At 37.7% G+C, this 19,741-nt stretch overlaps 2 protein-coding genes across 5 annotated transcripts; one reads left to right on the forward strand and one right to left on the reverse strand.

Moving 5' to 3' along the window:
• Window positions 1–944: 944 nt before the first annotated feature.
• On the forward strand, window positions 945–9,327 carry rexo5 (RNA exonuclease 5; the record flags this gene model as incomplete). The annotated part of the gene is made up of 18 exons (XM_079263345.1): window positions 945–1,201; window positions 1,369–1,495; window positions 1,594–1,705; window positions 1,923–2,030; window positions 2,443–2,531; window positions 3,865–3,980; window positions 4,263–4,401; window positions 4,722–4,816; window positions 4,897–4,999; window positions 5,087–5,175; window positions 5,871–5,979; window positions 6,293–6,409; window positions 6,488–6,625; window positions 6,787–6,879; window positions 6,963–7,311; window positions 7,397–7,596; window positions 8,988–9,097; window positions 9,180–9,327. The coding sequence occupies 18 exons, from the start codon at window positions 945–947 to the stop codon at window positions 9,232–9,234; spliced, it is 2,406 nt and encodes an 801-aa protein (XP_079119471.1). The 3' UTR covers window positions 9,235–9,327.
• A 463-nt stretch (window positions 9,328–9,790) lies between these two features.
• Window positions 9,791–18,707, reverse strand: parn (poly(A)-specific ribonuclease (deadenylation nuclease)). Of its 4 annotated transcripts, none has more exons than XM_079238387.1 (26): window positions 18,626–18,707; window positions 18,323–18,400; window positions 18,159–18,238; window positions 17,956–18,023; window positions 16,803–16,884; window positions 16,581–16,641; window positions 15,956–16,121; window positions 15,091–15,153; window positions 14,962–15,000; window positions 14,842–14,884; window positions 14,677–14,757; window positions 14,483–14,539; window positions 14,234–14,311; window positions 14,114–14,157; window positions 13,991–14,033; window positions 13,551–13,626; window positions 13,342–13,452; window positions 12,995–13,064; window positions 12,839–12,894; window positions 12,541–12,627; window positions 12,379–12,453; window positions 12,115–12,292; window positions 11,884–12,005; window positions 11,236–11,296; window positions 10,998–11,152; window positions 9,791–10,719 (listed from the first exon to the last, which is right to left on the reverse strand). In XM_079238387.1, the coding sequence occupies exons 1-26, from the start codon at window positions 18,642–18,644 to the stop codon at window positions 10,676–10,678; spliced, it is 2,037 nt and encodes a 678-aa protein (XP_079094513.1). In that variant the 5' UTR covers window positions 18,645–18,707; the 3' UTR covers window positions 9,791–10,675. The 4 variants fall into 4 exon arrangements, with proteins under 4 accessions (XP_079094513.1, XP_079094511.1, XP_079094512.1 ...); XM_079238385.1 differs by having other exon boundaries at window positions 11,236–11,299; XM_079238386.1 differs by having other exon boundaries at window positions 9,791–10,716; window positions 11,236–11,302.
• Between the last annotated feature and the right edge of the window lie 1,034 nt (window positions 18,708–19,741).

Raw genomic sequence — 19,741 nt, forward strand, 5'->3', positions numbered from 1 at the left:
CAGTAGAAAACTAAACAACTTTCGGAGTCTAGCTTCAAACTGCATGAACTGAAGAAAAAAAATTGCGCTGTTTTTTTTAAACCTGCATGAATAATTCTGAGCTCGATTAGCTTGCTCTGCAAGTCAGTAAAGTCGAACACAGAAAGCCTGGCTTCTCCGCAAGCGGACAGGATAATTTCTGTCTACTTTTAAAATAAAAGCATACCACGATTGACTCAGACTTTTCTAGGAGTATAAATCTGCGCAAGCGTGACACTTATACATTAATAGTAAGTAGAATAGCACCAAATTGAAACAAAAATGCATAAAATCTGATTAATTTATTCCACATACTCATTTGACAAACATTACTATTTTATTTTAAAAGTCACCAAAAGGAAAAGCTCCTAATTGCCAAACTTTACACAAAATATTGTAACGTGCTTTAGCAACGTGTTACAAACCAGTTTTACATGGACTCAGCTGGACCGAAAACAACTGGTATTTGCATAACACCTTTTTCATCTATCACAACTATTTCACCTTTATATAATAGATTATAAATGTGTGTATGAAGTCGTTTTTCAATGTGTTAACTCTGAGTTACCTGTTTCGCTGTTACTCAAATAATGAAAAGTGAAACTGACCCTGTAGATATTTAGCCATCGAATCAGCGGAACTTAAATACTTTTAAATGGTTAAAATACCCCCCTTTCTCTTTATATCTTACTAGTAAAACATTTAACAACATGTTGTACAGTTATTTGTACGCCCTCAATATCCTGAGAAAATAACTTGACAGTTTGATTTTTGTGAACTTTACTGCCACTCATGAATAAATGTTAATGTGTTTATTATAGACTTTGTTTATTTTGATACAGAGTTTGTCCATGCAGGACATGATTGTAACTTTTTTATAACCATTAAAGTTGCTGTGCATTCCTCAATTTTCATTCAGCTTGAACATGGAGGCCTGTTCATCATCAGCAGCAGAGAGCAGCCCCAAGCAAAGAAAACACAAAGCAAATACAGTTTGTGAGAGGACTAAGAGATTAAAGTTTGAGCCAGAAGGCGATGAAGCACTGCAGTCTGGACGTCCCTCTGATTCACCCAGGATTTTGCTGCATCCTGACCGCCTGCAGCAACCAATCACACTGAGCGAACTCACAGAGTTGTTACATTTTGCTGCTCTGGGGAACAGAGGAGGCATCAAACAGCCCAGGTGATTAAAAAAAAGAGTTCATGTGTTTCTCTGCTCTGTTAACTTCTATTTTATAATTCTCTGTAAATGATGTAGATTGTGCCCTGTCCTTAAGTAACTAGACTTACAAACTTAAGTTCTCTCACTCAACTCTTACCTTCTTGTATGTGTTGTCCTGTTTCCACCAGTTGGTGCCGCCTGCGCAGTCAGAGGAAGGTCACAGGGTTAAACATTGTGATTGTGGACGGTCTGACTCAGACTCACTTCTACAAGAGCTACCTCACGATGGAGCACCTCAGGACCAACTACAGCTCTGTAAGTAAACAGGGAGTTTAATTGCATTTGCATGGATTGCAGAAAGACAAAAATTCTGTTTATCTAGGATCTGGATTTTTGTTATTTGACTGTTGCAGAGGCTCACCTTCACTCCATCATGCGACAATGTTGCTTCTGAAATCTTCAGCCGTGAAGTTTCTAAAATGGCTTGTTTACCTGTTTCCAAACCAAACAAGAAACTACAAAGAGGTAAAAACCGTGCTGATGTGTTTGGAATGTGTAATCAGCAATGGCTGCCCTTACAAATGTGCATGTTGTATTTGTATTACCTTTGCAATTTTTTCCTCAGTACTCTTAAGTGTCATGATTGTATTTCAATTGGTCAAAATGTTATTTTTCTTGAATGCTTTCAGTGTTTGCTCCTTCACTTACTCAGGATTTTGTGCTTACTTGTGTGCTGTTCCAGCATTGAAATGCCATCCAGTTATCACCATGTTTGGGACGCAAAGAAGAGGATTAACTGCTTATGTTCTCACCCAGGAACAAATGATTAAAAACCACTATCCCATCAAGGGTGAGGGAACCTTTATCTCATTTTTTGAGATAAAGAAAACTGATAATTACCCATTAGAAAGTTGGTCTGCATTGTTTTATTGTAATAAATGAAATATATGTATATATTTTTAAAGTGACATGATTAACTTGGAAAAAAATATGTTGCTTAAAGGTTGGTTGTTAATAGCAGCAGTTTTTTAGGCCTTTTTATTGCCACAATATTCCATGCATATTTACTTACTTCTCTGTGCACATTTTTGGGTGCTCTCATCGAAATGGTCAGTTGTTTTTTGTTTAAAGATTTATCCAATCTGTAAACTCTCTTTGCAGTGGGCAGTATAGCGACAGGCAAGCAATGTTATTCATGAGATTGTGGTAGTAAACATGCACATGATTTCAACTCTCACTTTTTTTTGTTTCTTTTCACACAGGAATGCCAGGCTTTGAGGACTTTGTGTGTACAGACAGTGTTGACTGTGTAACTGACTGCAGTCCTCTGTATGGCCTGGATTGTGAAATGGTGAGATGCCCTCACTTTTATTATTTATTTCCACCTTTACTGTATCCTCTTTCTAAGAAGGCCTGTTGAATGGAAACACATTGATTTTTTTAAAATTCAAATTAGATTAGTTTAAAATGATTAAATACACTGAAAGCTTCTTCTGTAACATCTCAATTTATTTTCTTAGTGGTTCTTAGTATTACAGTTTCCACAATATTACCCTCAATGGGAAACTTGATTTACAGACAGGTCCTTCAAAATATCACATAATAAAATCCAGTCACTCACCACAACAGCCACCATAATTTAAATAATGTAAAACCAATTTAAAAAGAATAAAAATAAATACACCTAACAACACTTGAATTATTATTATTATTGAATCAAATAAAATGCTACAAAGGGGATAAAAAAAACACTACAAAAGCTAAGTTATCAATAAAAAGCATAAAAGGAGTAAAATTATGTGAGGCTAGGGATGCACGGATCCACTTTTTGGGAGTTCTTATCCAATACCGTGATCTGAAATTTGAATATCAGCAGATGCCGATATTCGCAGATACCATATCTGTTTATGTGAACATTATTGTGATGATCGTCATTATTGCTGTTATAACTATGTAAGATTTCATTAGGTTGTAAGGAATTACTTATCCTTTCTGAAGTTACCTCACCAATACAAATATAATAACATTACAGATCTAACAATTTCAACAAATTTTATTTTGATTTGGCCCATTTTGCCCAAATGCAACTTTCCATGTGCGATTTTGAAACAAAGATCTCGCTTTTAGTGTGGCAGAAAATGTCACATTTTAACATTTAAGGCATTTTTTCTTTTAAAACACGTCTGAAGCATTTCATCAAACACATCTGACTAGTGTCGTATCGGTTGTGGTATCGGAACACTTTTATTACTACCAAGTATGAGTACACATACAATGTATTGAGCCGATACTGAAATCAGTATCATTGCATCCCTATCTAAGGCTATTTAAAAAATAGGAACAAATGAGTTTGTCAGTCTGTTGGTCCTCAGTCTTGGGGTTCTAAATCTCAGACCTGTGGGAAGTAGTTCAAAGTCTTTATGTAGTCTTTATGTTGCACCTCACTGTAAACATTAAGCAGCATTTGTATATTTTAGTGGGCATCTCGCAGACCTCACTGGTTTAGATAGGCCTGTTCTGCACTTTGAGATATTATATTTAAAATGTGCTGTACAGCAACACAAAAGGTCCGCGTCAGATCAGCATCTTCTACAGCTGTTAACATATTTAATATGTTTATATTTTGAGCTGTTATGCTCCTCCCCCTGCTGTTCCAAACTGTTTATGTTTTTCTTGTTTTTCAGTGCCTAACACAGAAGGGTTATGAGTTAACTCGCATCTCTGTGGTGGATAGTGATGGTAACTGTGTACTAGACGATCTGGTGAAACCCCCGAATCGTGTCCTTAACTACCTCACCAAGTACGCAGACACACACGCACGCACACACACAACCACTGCATGCAAAGTGAAACCTTATGGCCACCTTGTATTGAATGGGCTCAGCAACAGTCAATGAGGAAATGGTTGCATTCCACAGGCGTATATTTATAGCTTGTAACATATTACATATTGATTGTATTTTAAGTAAAAAAGGCGGAAGGTACATGTTTCCCTGCAGTTCATCTTGTCAGCAACATCATGCACCATGTTGAATTTTAAAACACATCTCTGCTCCCAACATGACTGGGTGCCTCCTGACAGGTTCTCTGGTATCACTGCAGCAATGTTGCGACCAATCAAAACCACCTTGCAGGATGTTCAAGCAAAGCTGAGGATGCTGTTGCCAGGCGATGCAGTTCTAGTGGGCCATTCTCTCAACAATGACCTCGGGGCTCTGAAAGTGAGTGACTCTGGCATACTGCTAACCCTCTGACACGATCAGCTACTGTGTGTTTCAGTAAGAATAGTGTATTATTGTGGTTCTCACAGTTTTAAAGCAGGGAAAAAGGAATAGAACCTCTACTAAAAAGTTTTTCCATCCTGTAAGATTTTAGGTTAAAGATAACTTTCATTAACCTTAATAAAGTTTTTAATTCTCAGCTGTTATTGTCAGAAAAAGTTTATTCACACAATTCTGTAAAAGATATTTTATTTTAGAGCAGATTTCTTTACACTTAGACCATTTCAAATTTTGATGTCAGCTCTTTGTGTTCTCTGCAGCTCATCCACCAACACGTAATCGACACTTCACTGCTGTATAGGAGAGAGTTTGGTCAGAAGTTTAAGCTGAAGGTTCTGGCTGAGACGGTGCTGAAGTGAGTTAATGTGTCTTTCTCTGTGTGTCTCTCGCGCCCAGCATGGGTGGTAATTAGATTTTTTTTCTCTCACATCCCAGGAGGCAGATCCAAACTGAAGAAAAAAACGGTCATAATCCCATCGAGGATGCTGTAGCAGCCCTGGAGCTGGCCCAGTATTTTATCAAAACAGGACCTCATCAGGTAGCAAATCACCAACTTAAAATACACACACATAAACACACACTCACACACACTCATGGGGGACTATTTTCTGCCATTTGCTGTCAGGTTGTGGAGCTTCATATGGAGGAGCTGTGGGGATACAAAATTGAGGAGGAACCCCCTGACTGCACATCAGCACCAAAACCAAGTTACAGGTCATACTGCCTCTACATCCTCCCTGTCTATAAGATGTCTGTCACATCTTACTGTATTAACTTCGAAATACCCACTCTAATTCAAGTAAACCATTTTTCCTCAAAGGTTTTAGCCTTCATGCTAAGGCAGCAAGTTTTAAAACCAAACACGGAGCATTTTACTAACTAATTAAGGATCAAATACGCCTCGACTGTGTTTTAGGCCTGGCTATTTAATTTTTGTTTTAACTCCAGTGATTTCCTTATGAGGGATCCTCCACAGTGGGGGCTCTGCTTGCTTAGTCTGAGGGATGTTCCCATGGTGGTTGCCCCTGTCTGGGTGGCAGGGGGTCTTGGCATCACAGCTCTACAGCTGTGGGGTGGACCCCAGCCAGTCTTAATTTGGGTGCTGGTTGTTTGCTATTGATTTGATCAACACAAATCTTTGTTTCTTCTTTCAGTTTATACAGCTGAAACATTTGACAAAAGCAAAAACAATGTTTTTATCTAGTTAAACAAAAATAATAATAATAATGATCATAATTCACAAAAAAAGGAATTTCGACACCATTCAGGGTCAGCTGTTTTCTTCTCTCATGCCTCAATCTCACTGATCTATAGAAAGATTTAACTGTTTGTCTCGATGGGAATCCCATCTCATTTAACATCCAGTTACAGATATATTTCATACATCCTCCATCTTCTGTTGTGTGCAGGTTTGCTGATATTCTGCAGACACTTGGCCGGTCTGTCGCCTTTTTAGGGAAGCGTGCTGACATTGCGCTGGATCTGTCCCGTCAGCAGTGGTGCAGCTCTGACAGAGAGGTAAGGCACATAGATGTAAACTATGTAAATGTAAGATGTAAATATTAATTACATTAACGTCCTCAATCACTTGCCTGAACTCTGGATGAGCTTTTGTTTTGTTTTTTTTCGTTTACTTCTTCACTTAATTATCGATAATACAGGTAAAGAAATATCAATGTCTCACCATGATATCTGTGGTTAAATCAGAAGCAACAAGCTGTTGTTGTATTCCAACAGGTTTCTTTTTCCTTTCACTTCCTTTGTTTTAACCCTGTTTCTACATTTCATACCCTGTTTCTACATCTCTGCTACCATTTTCTCTCTTCTGCAGGTGTTGGCATCTTTCAGGACACGGACAAAGTACCCATTCCTCTCTGTCCTCCAGTTTTCCTCTTTTTCAGACCATCTGAAGACGTGCTTCCCTCATCAGGAGCAGATGTATCAGACCGTGAGGGATTATCTTTTTTTTTTCATAGTTAATACGGTTGTGTAGACTCGCACCTTACTCTTAATGTTTGTCTCATAGGTGTGTGCACATCTTCGGGATATGTGTGTTGTGTTTGCTGGGCCCTTCCCTGACGGCTTCTCAAAGAAGGAAGTGAGGCAGCTTTTTCGCTGCTGTGGACCCGTTAAAAAAATCCAAATGTTGAACAGAAATGTCAGAGTACGTCTCACCTGTTTTATGCTATAAAATCTACTCTTTTGTATTTCTGTCATGGATTTCAATATATGGTGTTAATTGCAGCTTCGGTCGATATCAGACTTGAATTGCTACATTTTTTTGTTTTTGGATGCGTTTTACTCATGATGATGTTTACTCTCCAGGTTCACGCAGAGGTCGAGTTTGAGCTGTTGGAAGGAGCAATGCTAGCTCTGAAAACTCTGAATGGACTCGGGGTGCTAGGCCAGAACATCAAGGTAGCTCTCCACCCTTTGACAATCTTATCAACATCACACCAACAGTTTTGCTGTTTGTTATACAAATGTTTCTTATATTGCAGGTGCAGAGGCCTGTGCATGACTCTATGCTTGACCTGGATCTAAATCTCGATGCTTTAATGGATGACACTCTCAACACCAATTACCTTTACGCTGTTAAACTGAGTCATCAGATGGCTGACGCGAAGTTTAATGGACATATTTTGGATGCAAAATGTTCAAGTGCCACTGATGATAAAACAGCAGATGTGTTGGCACCTGCTAAAATAAATGGTAAAGTGTTGCAGCTTCCCAGCACTGCATGTAAACTGTCCGAGGAGACTGTCGTGGAGACTTTTGGTCGTTTTGGTGTGGTGGAGAGTATCGTCCTGCCCGCCAAACCTAAAAAACATACAGGACATGCACGTATAAGTGAGTAAAATCGACTGTTTTGACTTCTCAGTAAGCATGTAGGTGGATGTAAACTCTCTTTAACTTAAATGTCTCCGTTTGACAGAGTTTGAGAGTTCAGAGGGCAAACAACGCGCCCTCAGCTCCTCTGGGGATCTGCTTAAGGACAACTACCTAATTTGTCCATCCCTGACTCCTCCTCACTTGCCTTCATGGGTTGCCATGACAACAGCAGTGACTGCAGCAGATGCAGGTGGAGAGTCTCCAGTGGAGCAGAGGACAAACCACGTGAACAACCACTGTCAGGTACGGACTAGACAGTACTGACTTCTGGTAGTTGTCACACATTCTCACATGTAGATCTGTCACAAAATTCCATCAACATTTTCATCGTCAACATGTTTGTATCGTATTTCACTGCAGTCATTATTTATGTGGTTTAAAGGGATTTTCTGAAGAAATTGGAGCTATCTTGTTACAAACCAATGTAAAAAGATGAAAATGAAGATGCTGTGGATTAGATGTCTTTTACATAGATGAGTTTTTGTAGTATTATTTCATATAGGTTTTAAAAATGCATGTCAATTTTTTTTTTACCATTTGCAACCTTTTCATTTAATTTAAATTCAACTGATTACAGGGAGCCTTTTTTCCTTAAATCTATTCTCAATGGCCTATAATAAAAAAAAAGGGAAACATTTTATACATTAACAATTGTTTTTCTATCAAAAACTGAAATCTCTGATTCAAAGTCATATTTTTGCCCTTTGCTGTGAACTTCAGATGTATCCACAACTCGTATTAAATATCCAACAGGCTCAGGGTATGTTATATACAAATCCCTGATCTAACGAGTCATATATCAGGCTAGGAGTGTCAATCATTTACAAAATTTGTATTGTTCACAGACGCACAGTGACTGTAGATTTGGTTTAGTTGGAACCCACCAGGATATAAAGCAGATCAGCAAATTGGAGCATATGGCCTTGTCAGCACTGGAGTGGCTCGAGAACAAGTATCTGTCTTTGGGTTTCAAAGCTCAGACTTAAAGCTCAATCTGCATTTGTGTAAAGACCCGAGGATAGCAGTTAAAAAAAGTGATTTCCATCCAGTCTGACAGTGCTGGAGCAGATCTGTCTGAAGAAATAGGACAAACTGCCTTATCCAGGCGTAGAAAGCCTGTAGCAAAGAGGAAGCTGTAATAGATGTCAGAAGGGTTTGAGCAATTATCTAATTGCTTTAGAATAGGTCAGATTCAGTTTATTTTTTTCTTAAGCAGATTTTGTCCTTTTAAAATGAATTGCAGAAGATAGAAGACCTGGTGTGTAAAAAGTGAAGAGGTTCTGCACACAGGTCCTGTGTTGTGGTGCGTTCCTCTACAAAGATGTAGGGCATGACAGACCAGTTTGATCTGCGTTTGTATCAGCAGCTTCCTAATTTTAAGTACTTTAGGTCTGGATCACAACACTCAGCTAATTTTTAAAGGAGAAGAGAGCCTGATAAATCCCAGTGGTTGAGGTCTAGTCGCAGCAGTAACAGCATGTAAAGGACAGCTTTAGAATTTAATAAATTACATCCAAACATTTTATGACTACATTTTGAATGAGGATTCCTTTAACAAACATCTTTTGTGACTTTATTAAAAAAGAAAAAAATATATCAAGCATTACACTTATAAAATTATGGAAACCTTTTAGGATCAGAAAATAGGTCATGTGATGAAAAAGCTGGACTGGCGACTGCGAAAAGTGTTCAAATCCCTCCCAGATGGCACCTTGTCTGTGGTACTGCTGCTTGGACAGACCAGGTGAGGATCTTTACAAACTCTCCCTGGTAAAATACATTCTGTAGGTTCATATGTCTGTGCTCTAATCCTCTTGTTTTTGCAGCACTAATGACCACCATCCTGGTTTATGTCTATTGGACATCAAACAAGCTTCTTGAGGAACAACTTGACCCCTCCCTGATCCACAGTTCTTGAACCGCTTGGAATGAAATAATGTCAATGTGTTTAAAATGAGACTTTTACTGAAAGAGCCAAGAGCAGTGTTTGATATTTTATATATTTGCTCTTATTGCCTGGAAATGACCAAAAACCTACTCAAGAGTACAGTAAAACAAATGAAAGCTGGAAAAACGGAATATTTTGTAAATCATAGTTATTGTACAAAAGGAATTATTAAAGTGTTTAAGACAGCCTGAGTATTTATATTTCAGGTCTTATGCATGATTGTTACTGCCGGTTTGTTTTGCTGACCAGATGCGATTCTGGTGGTCTGTTCATAAAAGCTTGCTTAGGTGGAACAGAAAAAGCTTTATGAGGTGAATTGGAAAAATGTCTAAAGTCTGTTGTAAAATCAGGCATTTTCGTGACAAATCTATAAAATGACAGTTTTAATCAGCATTTTTTCCTCTTAAAAAGGTCAATCCCCCCCAAAAAAAGGGTAAATTACAATTACACAGTTTTTCAGAAACAAATAACAAAAAACAAATAACCAAGAAACATTCTTTAATTTTTCCCCATTTAAAAAGGAAATAGTTAAGGATTTTTAAACCGTATACAAAAATCTATTTCAACGTGTACATCTTTTGCATTACAGACCGACATTTGTCACAGGTTGACACAGTTACAAAACACAAAACAGGTAAAGAAACAGTTCTATACAGAAAAAAACAAAACAAAGCACCTTTTTTGAAAGGTCAAAATGCCACGTATCAATAAATATCAACTAATCAGTGATGAGCCAATTTGTGTATTAAAATTGGAGAAATTGTCAACTATTTAAAATTAGGGAAAAAAATGACTGCATTAAAATACTAAATAACCCTGACATTGTAAAGTACAGGACTTGTCCACAGGCATTTTATCTTGTTTGACAAAAATCAATTTACAGGGAACACTAGAGAACATGTAAATCTTTCACACATGCACCAATTCACACACCGCTCTCGCTCCAAAACAAAAAAAATAAACAAGATTGATTAGGTGTCATTAAAATTCATGAATGAATCCAAAATGGCTGCATGTGGATAGCAGATTCCAGTCTGAACACATCTTGGAATAAGTGATAAATTCTGTCATTTTTATTACTGAGATTTACAGGAGTATTCATGTGTGTTAACTCAGAGGAGGTGCCTGCTCCTCTGCCTGATCAAAATATGGCAACAGTTATGGCTTGTGTTCTCACTATAGTGGAGTCAAGTAGCTCGGCTGGTAGCTTTGGATTTTCTATCCACAGCTGTGAGTGAATGAATGACATTAAGAGCACACATTAATCCCAGTGCTCTAGCACCCTGGTTGAGGGTGCTCCCAAGTGCTCAGGGGGAGACCCAGAGCAGGAGTCCAGTTTGGGACGGTGGCCTCACTGCTCCTCATCAACTCTCGCTACCAGACCTCTGGGACGTCAAACAGTGATGCAGATTCTGCTGCTGTGTAAAGAAGGAGAGACATTTCTACATTAGAACAAGTAACAACCTCTCCAGTATCTTGACTGGAAGGCGTTTATCCAATCACCTTGGTGCAGACCCCAAGTCTAATGTTAGCATTTCCCTCAAACCAACCTCATAGATGGTCTGATATGACAGACGCTGGGGTCACACAAGCACTTAGTTTAGCTCCCCCCCAAGATAAAAGCCCTCCCTACAGCTCAAGTACTGAAATGATGCTGGATCCAACAGATAAGGATAATCCTCAGTGATTAACACACCTTCAGGTTTCTTTTTTTTCTTCTTTTGACCTTTTGTCCCAGGGATTGTTGGGGTTTGTTGCCAGGTGACTGTCCCATCAGCATTACTGCCTGAATCTGTGCCTTCAGGACTTTTCTCTTCAGCTGGACTTGATCCAGATGAATATGACAAGTCTCTGCAGAAGAGAAGCAATTAAAAGGTTTAAAAAACAGCAAACAGGAATATAATCACTGCAGAAATGGATGTTTTTCCACCTACGTTGTTTTTAGCCATCCTTCTGATGTCTTGCTCTCGACAGCCCCATCTCCTACCAGTCCACCTACTTCTGCAACACAGTGAAACTTACATCTCATAGTGCCAAAGTTCAATACACAGTCTTCAGTTGAACTGTGCGCTTACTTGATTCCAGCTCAGTGGGAGCACAGATTACACTTCAGCATTACTTGCCATTTTTATAGGTTGACAGATTTATATTGGCAATCAAACATCACTGGTCAAATTCAGCACATATTAATGTGACAATGGTGGCAGATTTGGGGAGTTGGTGAACTTTTAAGACAAACACATCCTGACCAATAATTTCAATTGTTGCATAAAGATTTAAAAATGAAGAAAAGAGTATTTATAAAATGAAAAGAACAAGGCTCAAACGGCAAAACAACAAAAAACTTTGTGTTCCCTGTTGTGAAAACAGAAGCATCTCAATCTATTATGGAGTACGTGTACTTACAAGAAAATGTAGGAAAGTCTATCATTTTCGAAGATTGGTTAAATTTATTTAACTTTATTTCACAATAAAACATGTTCCCTTTCTCTGGGCTAAACCTTTCCTAAAGTGAAAACCTGCAGTTACACCACAACACAACACACCAGCAATAAAGTATAAATGAATGCATGTGTTCCCACCAAGTTTCATCTTCTTTGTGCCTGGGCTGTCAGGGTCCAAAAAGTGACTCCAACCATCAGCGATTAAAGCCTCTTCGGATCCTTGCTCTTCCTGAGTAGAGCCAATGCTGCGCTTCCTCATCCTGGAAGAAGATCAAAGCAGCGTGTACAAACCTGAAGAAACCTCTGCAGAGGCAGCAAACACACAAAGCGTTTTGTTTAAAAGTGGAATGTTTAGGAACGTGGGCGTACCTCGGATAACCAAACCCAGCAGACGTAGTGGAGGCGGCGTAGTGAGGCTTCACCCAGCTATCCTCGCCCCAGCTTTTAGGTGTCTGGCCAAGCTTGTCCTTCTCCTGCTGTTTACCTTTGATGTAGTCTGCATATGTCTGGATCTTGTAACTCTCTGCATAACGACTGGTGTTCATAGCTGTGTAATTACAAATGATATTAATAGTGTCCCACACCAATCTGTCCACTGTAGTATACATTCATAGAGTGGCATGCAAGACTCACCTATCTGTACTTGGTCTGTCTGACTAAGAGACACGAAGGCTGATGTATTGTCTATCCATGACACCTGGATGTTCCCTGAGTGGACAACAAGATGAGATGAAAAGTGATAAACAATGGGTAACCTGCTGGCAAGTATAGTTGTCACGCAACGTCGTGTCTCACCAAAGGCACTAAAGAGCTGGTAAAGATCACTAGTTTTCCATTCTTTAGGGAAGGTGACGTACAGGACGTGGTCTCTTTTGGGTTGCACTGCAGGACAAGAAAGGTAACACCATTTTGTAGAGTATGAAACAAAGAAGAAAAAACTCATTGACCATTTTTGCTTTCAAACTGATGGATCTGATTAACATTTCTATTATGATGAAAAGTTTGAAGATTTCACAACACCTAAGATGTTTAAACCAGTGTAAATTAGCCGGTTGTGAGCATGAGGAATATTTTGTTAATTCAACTAACTCACGATCTGGTCCTGTTATGTTGAGGTAGGGTATATCTATAATCCTCATCAGGAAGAGCCTAAAAAAACATCAACAGGGATTTAATTTAAAAAAATTTAATGAATCTGAAAAAAAAGACCATTACCATTTAAGGAGAGCAGCAAATCAAGTCAACTTACTTGTTAAAGAATGGTTCAATTAGCTTGGAGCGGGTTGAGATGTAGGTTTTGGGTGGTGTCAAAAAAGAACCTGTAAAGATTAAGTTAAACAAAAAAAAAAAGTTAAAAATGACTGTTTTAAGGTGTTTGGACATCGCTTACAGACAGAAAAAAAAGATGGAATGAATTTTGGTCATGGAACGGAACCAAATCCAAACATTGTGGCAAAACTTGCAAATGAAAAAACTGTTTGGAGCAAGTTGACCCCAGCCATGCCAGCAAAATGCAGCCTTGATAATAATACAGCCAACAAGCCATCAACGCTTCAATCTGTAGCAATCTGCTGAACCAGTGTGGTGAAGCATTACCCAGATGGTTGGCCATGGAGATGAAACACAAGCCAGTGATGTAAGCATCATAACCCGCCTCATGAAGCTGCTCCTGGGCTGTATCATAACTGGGGAAGCCTTCAGCTGTTTCTAACAGCAACACAGAGGAGGAAACAGGTGGTTTTAGTGGCGCTTTCTGAGGATTGCAGTTATGCAAATAATAAGCAAGCTCTGCTGTCAGTTCTTACCAACTTGTGGGGACTTGAAGGGGGACTCTTTCAGTTGTTTTTCTAACTCTGCCAGAGAGGTGTTAGTGATCAGCTCCTGGTACACAAATGATAAAAATATAAATCACAAAAGATGCACATCTGAAGCTTAGAGGGAAATAAATAGAATACAGATAAATAGTACAATCAGAAGATTCTAGCAATGTTTACAACATAATGTTTACAACAAAAAAAAAAATTATGCACAATTAAAGATTTTTAATAAGTCCGACTTAAAGTCTATCTGCTTTACTGATAAAGCATGTCAGCATTTAAACAGCAGCTGCAAATGGAAATAATACAAACAGGTGTCCTGTACAAAGTTAAATTTATTCCTTTTTTCCTTCTTCAACATTCTTGATGTTTCTAGGAGTGAAGCAAACTGAAACTCGTGATTTCCTTTGCTCAATAAAACAATTTACCTTAAATGGCTGAGTGGAGGACATCAACTTTGTGTCAAGAAGTCTGTGAGCAAATAAGTGTTAAAACAAAACACTGAAAAAATATGCAAAGACATAAAAGCATATTTACTGAAAAAGAATTACCTTGGAAAGACACACATTGTAATGTCTTTAAAATCTTGAAGGGTCTAGAGAAAAAGAGTTCAAGCATAAATAATGAACAGACCACACTAAAAAGGATTAATACTAAAACAAGCTCTGTACCTCTGGCAGAGGGCAGTAGAACTGGTGGATTGTGTGCATCACATCCAGGAGCATGTTGTGGCCAACAACAAGCTTACCCTGTGTGTAAGAAAAGAAAAACAACCTCAAAATATTTTGGATGCCATTAAATGAAAGAAGCAACAATATAAGCGAAGTTTTGTGAATCCATGACAAAAGTTTAAATGACTACCTATTGATATTGTGCATTAGCAATATATGTGAAAAATTATAGTTAAAAAGTTGACTCACAGATTTAGAAATGGCATGAATGACCCTGGAGAAGCCAACAGCATCATTTAGTTTCTCCTGTTGGAGAAGAACAAGAAATGTCATAATACAATACTTACAAAAATTCGTTCTTCGTTCATGTTTTTATTGAGGAGAAAATAACCTGCGTCGTCCCAACTTTCACAACATTTGATACATACAACGACCAAGCTTACCTGCTCTCTTTCCAGCTCTTGTTGTTTCTTCCTTTTGCTCTCCTCTTCATCAACTTTACTGATCTGGATATATCGCTCCTTCTGCACAGACACAACAGCCATCAACGATTCTACATTAAATCAAAACAATTGACAAAACAAGCTTAAAATAAAGTACAAGTTTACCTTTTCTGTTTCCATGGTTTCCACATGAAGACCTTTGGGAAACCTGTAAGAACAAAACAAATGTTGCCATTTTGACTAAGAAAACAAAAACAAACAAAAAAAATGTTGAGGAAAACTCACTTCCAGTTCAGTGTCTGGTAGATCAGCTTTCTTTGGAACCTGGTGAGAAAAATGAAAACAAACCATTGACAGTGCAAAGATTTAAGAATTGGCATGTGCATTTTTTCTGTAAAAAATAGGTCTTATTACCCTGTACATGGCTCCAAATCCAAAGTCTTCTCATCTGTGCTGAAGAGGGCCTCAATCTTCTCCCTGTTGCAGAAACAACACAGAAAACAGCAGACAACAGGGCTACAGTGATCATCAACTAAAAACAGTGATTTTCCTCGAAGCCTTACGAGAACATCGAATTATCCCAAAGTAAACTAAGAAAAGCCACTGCTGTGATTCTGCTTATGGTGCAACAATGGGCCAAATAAGACCAAAAACAACCCCATGAAGAGGTAAAAGAAGTTATAATATACAAGACTTGTAGTACAAAGCAGGTTCAACATATATGGATATATTTTTTGTAAGAATCAAGACATTAGGGTAGTGTCAAGTATATCACTAACAAGGTAAAAATCAGGAATACAGTGTTCATTTATGCACACTGTAATAGAATGGGAATCTCAGAATTAGTTAGCTTTTTTTCTCCTTTTTTCACGCTACCGTACTAACTGTACTCTGCAGAAGAGAGAACTGTCTAAAAACCAACATGTATCCCACATTAGTATCTACGATACATGTGTCATACAAATATCCTCATTGACCACAAATCCTCTAATGTGTAAAAGATCCTTGCATCTGACATAAACATAGCCACAATATTAACATAATTAAAAGACTTAATTACCAAACTTAATTTAATTCTTACAATTTCTACCAGTCCATCCACATACAATGTTAAAGGCTACCAGGCCCAAAGAAGCCTTTTGCAATCAGATTCTAAAAATATGACCAAATACTCAACCAGATAACATTTCTAAAACATTGCTTACTGTCTGGAGTTAACTTTCCAAGCTTTGGTACAAACTCCGTTTTAGAAAAGAAAACTAGTTTTATGTGCACTTACACTACTCTGTTGATAAAGTCTTTATGTTCTTCAGGTACATGTATGAGACCTTTGGAAGATGGGGAGATATAAGATGGCGTCCCAAGACCGTTTGCATGTTGATTTCTCCTCTCCTCCGTTTGCTCTCTCAGCTGAGCTTCCTCATCTTGTTTTAGATATGAGATTCCTTAGAGAAGCAGAAAGACTCATAGTTTTACATCTGTACGGTGACCTTTTATTTTGGCTTGTCTAAACATTCATAATAAGCCTATTCCCTGAAATCCACTCCCTGATGTTAACCTGCAGTTTGGTTTATGAATGTTAATGAAACATGTATGCACACACAAACCACACCAGGAGATGATAGATTCTGAAATAAGTACTCTACAGTCTTGAATAAATCAGTAAGAATTCAGAAATATTACAAATCTGATTCAAATAGTGTGCGATCTTAAGACTCATTAAAACTTTTAAGCAACAGTACAAAAAAAATCTGAGTATTACTAGTGGCTTGCAAAGAATGAATGTTTTTTCACAAACTTTTAATCTAAATGTTTGTTTAAATGTCAAAAAAGTTAATTATAGTGGTAAACATGAATCTAACAAAGCAAAGTTTCATGGAACAGTTAACTTTAACTATACTCACCATGACAAAACACTTTGTTGAAGTCAAATCCTTGGCTGGCCAGGAAGTAAATACTGGAACTCTGAAATTACAAATACATCATTCTCTTAATGCCTTTGAATCTTTCTGCAACTCACTAGATAACAAAAAAAAAAACTTTGGAAAAGAAAAACATTGAAGAATTTGGGCAGTGTAAATTATCTTTACAATTTTGTATAACAACCTCAGAAAAGAAATACTCACTTGACAAATGAACTTTACATCTGGAGATGTCCTATTAAACTGTTTCGGAAATATATAAAAATTAAAAGGCTTTGTGATATACCTGCAGAAATAGACAACACAAAACAGAAAAAAAATAAGTAAAACTGAAAATGTTCCACTTGTAAGAGTTTCACAGTAACTTTACAGGTAAGTCATACAGAAAAAAAAAACTAAACTAAACTATGCTTCATAACAAGCATAGTTTAGAGTAGTAAAGAGTAAAGAAGCTGAAAATGAATTATTTTGGTCCAAAAATCGAAGAATATTGTTTGCATGAGCTTAAAGACTGAATGGGCAACCCTGCTTTTGGGTGTAAGGCTTGCATCTAGGTCAGCTTTTTGTTGTTCACTGTTGCATGAGTCGAGTAGAAGTGATGATGAACAGCGAGAAAGGGAGAAAATCTGCTACTTGAAGAATACAAGCATCAGGATTATTTTTCTACTTTCAAAGATCTTTCACTGTCATCAAATGCAATGAGACACTATTAACTATTAAATGGTAAAATATCTAATTTTCAGAATGGTTTTTATGTTCTATGGGGAGTAAATGTGGGTTATGAGATTTGCAAATTATTGCATTCTGTAATGTACTTGTCCACATTCATGCATTAGTACTGACAAATATGTGGCTCATGTGAGCGAGTTATGTATGGGCACCTCTATGTGTCCGTGTGCAAATGAAATTAGTTACAATTCAGGTAAATTGAACTCTTAAATTACTGGGATTTTTCGCAAAATCTGGAAAGGCCCTGATGCATCTAGATTGAGTAACCTAAAACCATACACCCTCCCATCAACAAGGTTTTGTCCCACTGGAACAGTAAAAATGAAAAAATTAAATTCATGAGCTTTATTTAAAGAGTATTTTTTTTTCTTCTTTTTTTAAGAAAGTGACAAAAACAATCAATCAAATGAGTTGTACATTTCTCAGAAAACTTCCTTTTCATTTTACACTGAGCACTCTGAAGGATTTGGGTTTCACTCTAGATCCTCTAAAGATCCCAGACAAAAAACAGAAAGAAGATAATGAAATTGTGACCGAGGGGACCTATTTTCTCTCACTTTGGTGGTAAAACCATGCCTATAGACCAACCTGACCTGAACATATACAGGTATGTGTTTATCAGACTCACTTTGACTTTGTCTGGTCATACTTGAATGTACATAATCCAAACTGGAACAAAAGAAAGTCCATGGAATGCTAGTGAGGGGAAAAAGGTGTAAAAGGGAAAGTCAACTATACGTTTCCAAATCACATGTTTGCTTTAACAGTGCTGTGGGACTGCAGGGCAAATGTTCTAACTACCCAAGCAAAAACAGCAGGACTTATATTTACCTTTTTGAGCTTCATATACCGCTCCTCCGGTGTATCCAGTCCGTTGGTTAGTGCACTGACATTTGGACCGTCGCTTATCCCTTAAAATAAAAAACATTGTCAATTTACATACACTGCGGAGACTGTTTTAATCATCAGTTTTGTTACAACTACGAGATAATTACCTGAAAATTCTCCATCAATTGCGAGGAAGTCAGCCTCTTCTATCGCACTATAAACCGTACCTAAACAGTCTTTAAAATCTAGAGGAATAAGAAGGTACATTAATATTAGCATGCGCGCGTGCCAACCAGCACTTGAGAGCACCGATGCTACTTAGCATGCTAGCAAAATCTAACAGCGTGAGATGACCATTCTTACTCTTGTCCATTCAATATAAATGCCACGTCCCTATCACATTGTATAATGTCATGATGTGTATAGCAAGATATAAAATATTTGATTGCATGAGGTGCCTGGCTCCTTACTTTTGCGTGTTACCTCCATCCCTACACAATGACGGAACCCGGCTGACGGCTAACCTTAGCTAGCCTTTGTCAACTGGCTTTTAAGGGTTTGACAAATACTTCCGGTGTAGCACCAAGTCACTGTTCTGTGACCTAAGATAAGAGTTTCAACTACAGTAGACACTTGAGATTATTTCTGGGAGCTTCTGTGACCTCCCACTATATTTGAATATCAAGATAAGCAGTTTTAGATAACAACAGCAAACATTTTTATTAGGTCAGTCGCATAGTGGAGGGATATATTTAGGTAAATATTGGTCAAGACAAACTAACATTACTTCACTATTTGAGTACGGAGTTACAAGTCTAAAATCCTCATCCGACAGTACATCTGTAATTGTCCAGTATATTTGCTGTTTTAATCTAAATACATTTTATTGAAAAAAACAAAAAACAAAAAAAAACAAAACAAAACAACAACAACAACAAAAAAACCCCACACAAAACATTGCAGTTTAGATTGCCTTGACAGCAGCTGTCTTTTTATTTCCTTATTGTTGACCTTCCATGTTCAGCTTTAGATTTTTATTTGCAGCGATTTTAAGTGAATTTGACCTTTTTTTTTTTTTTAAATTTTTTTTTAGCTCAATTGTCAGAAAAAGAGCATAAATCACATTTTCAAATTTCAGTATTAATAGGGATGCTTGTCAGAAAGGCATCTTATTTTTGAGGTTATAGCTTTCCTAGTCTCAGCTCATGTTGTAAAAGCACTTGTCTTGTGACCTGATGGTCTGCAGTTCGAGTATGCAGCTGCAGTCCAGAGGTGGACATGATTATTCTCTGGTCCCAATGCAGAGGGTTGCATCAGGAAGGGTGTCTGGAGTAAAATGCACTAATTCACCTGTACAATGATTTGCTGTGGCAACCCCTTCAAAGGGACAAGCTGAAAGGACAACAAAAGTAGATTTCCTAGCCATAAAACATCCTATTAAAAAACACTACTCAACTATACAGTTTTGACCACATTTCAATCTATATTTCCTTGCTGTATAATTATGAGATATTATTTTCATTTCCAGCTGTCAGTTACTTTACAAAGCCTATATTCATCTGGATATTTCTTTTTCAGAGTGCTGC

This window comes from Telmatherina bonti, assembly GCF_933228915.1.
Source record: "Telmatherina bonti genome assembly, chromosome: 3".
Classification (NCBI taxonomy): domain Eukaryota; kingdom Metazoa; phylum Chordata; class Actinopteri; order Atheriniformes; family Telmatherinidae; genus Telmatherina; species Telmatherina bonti.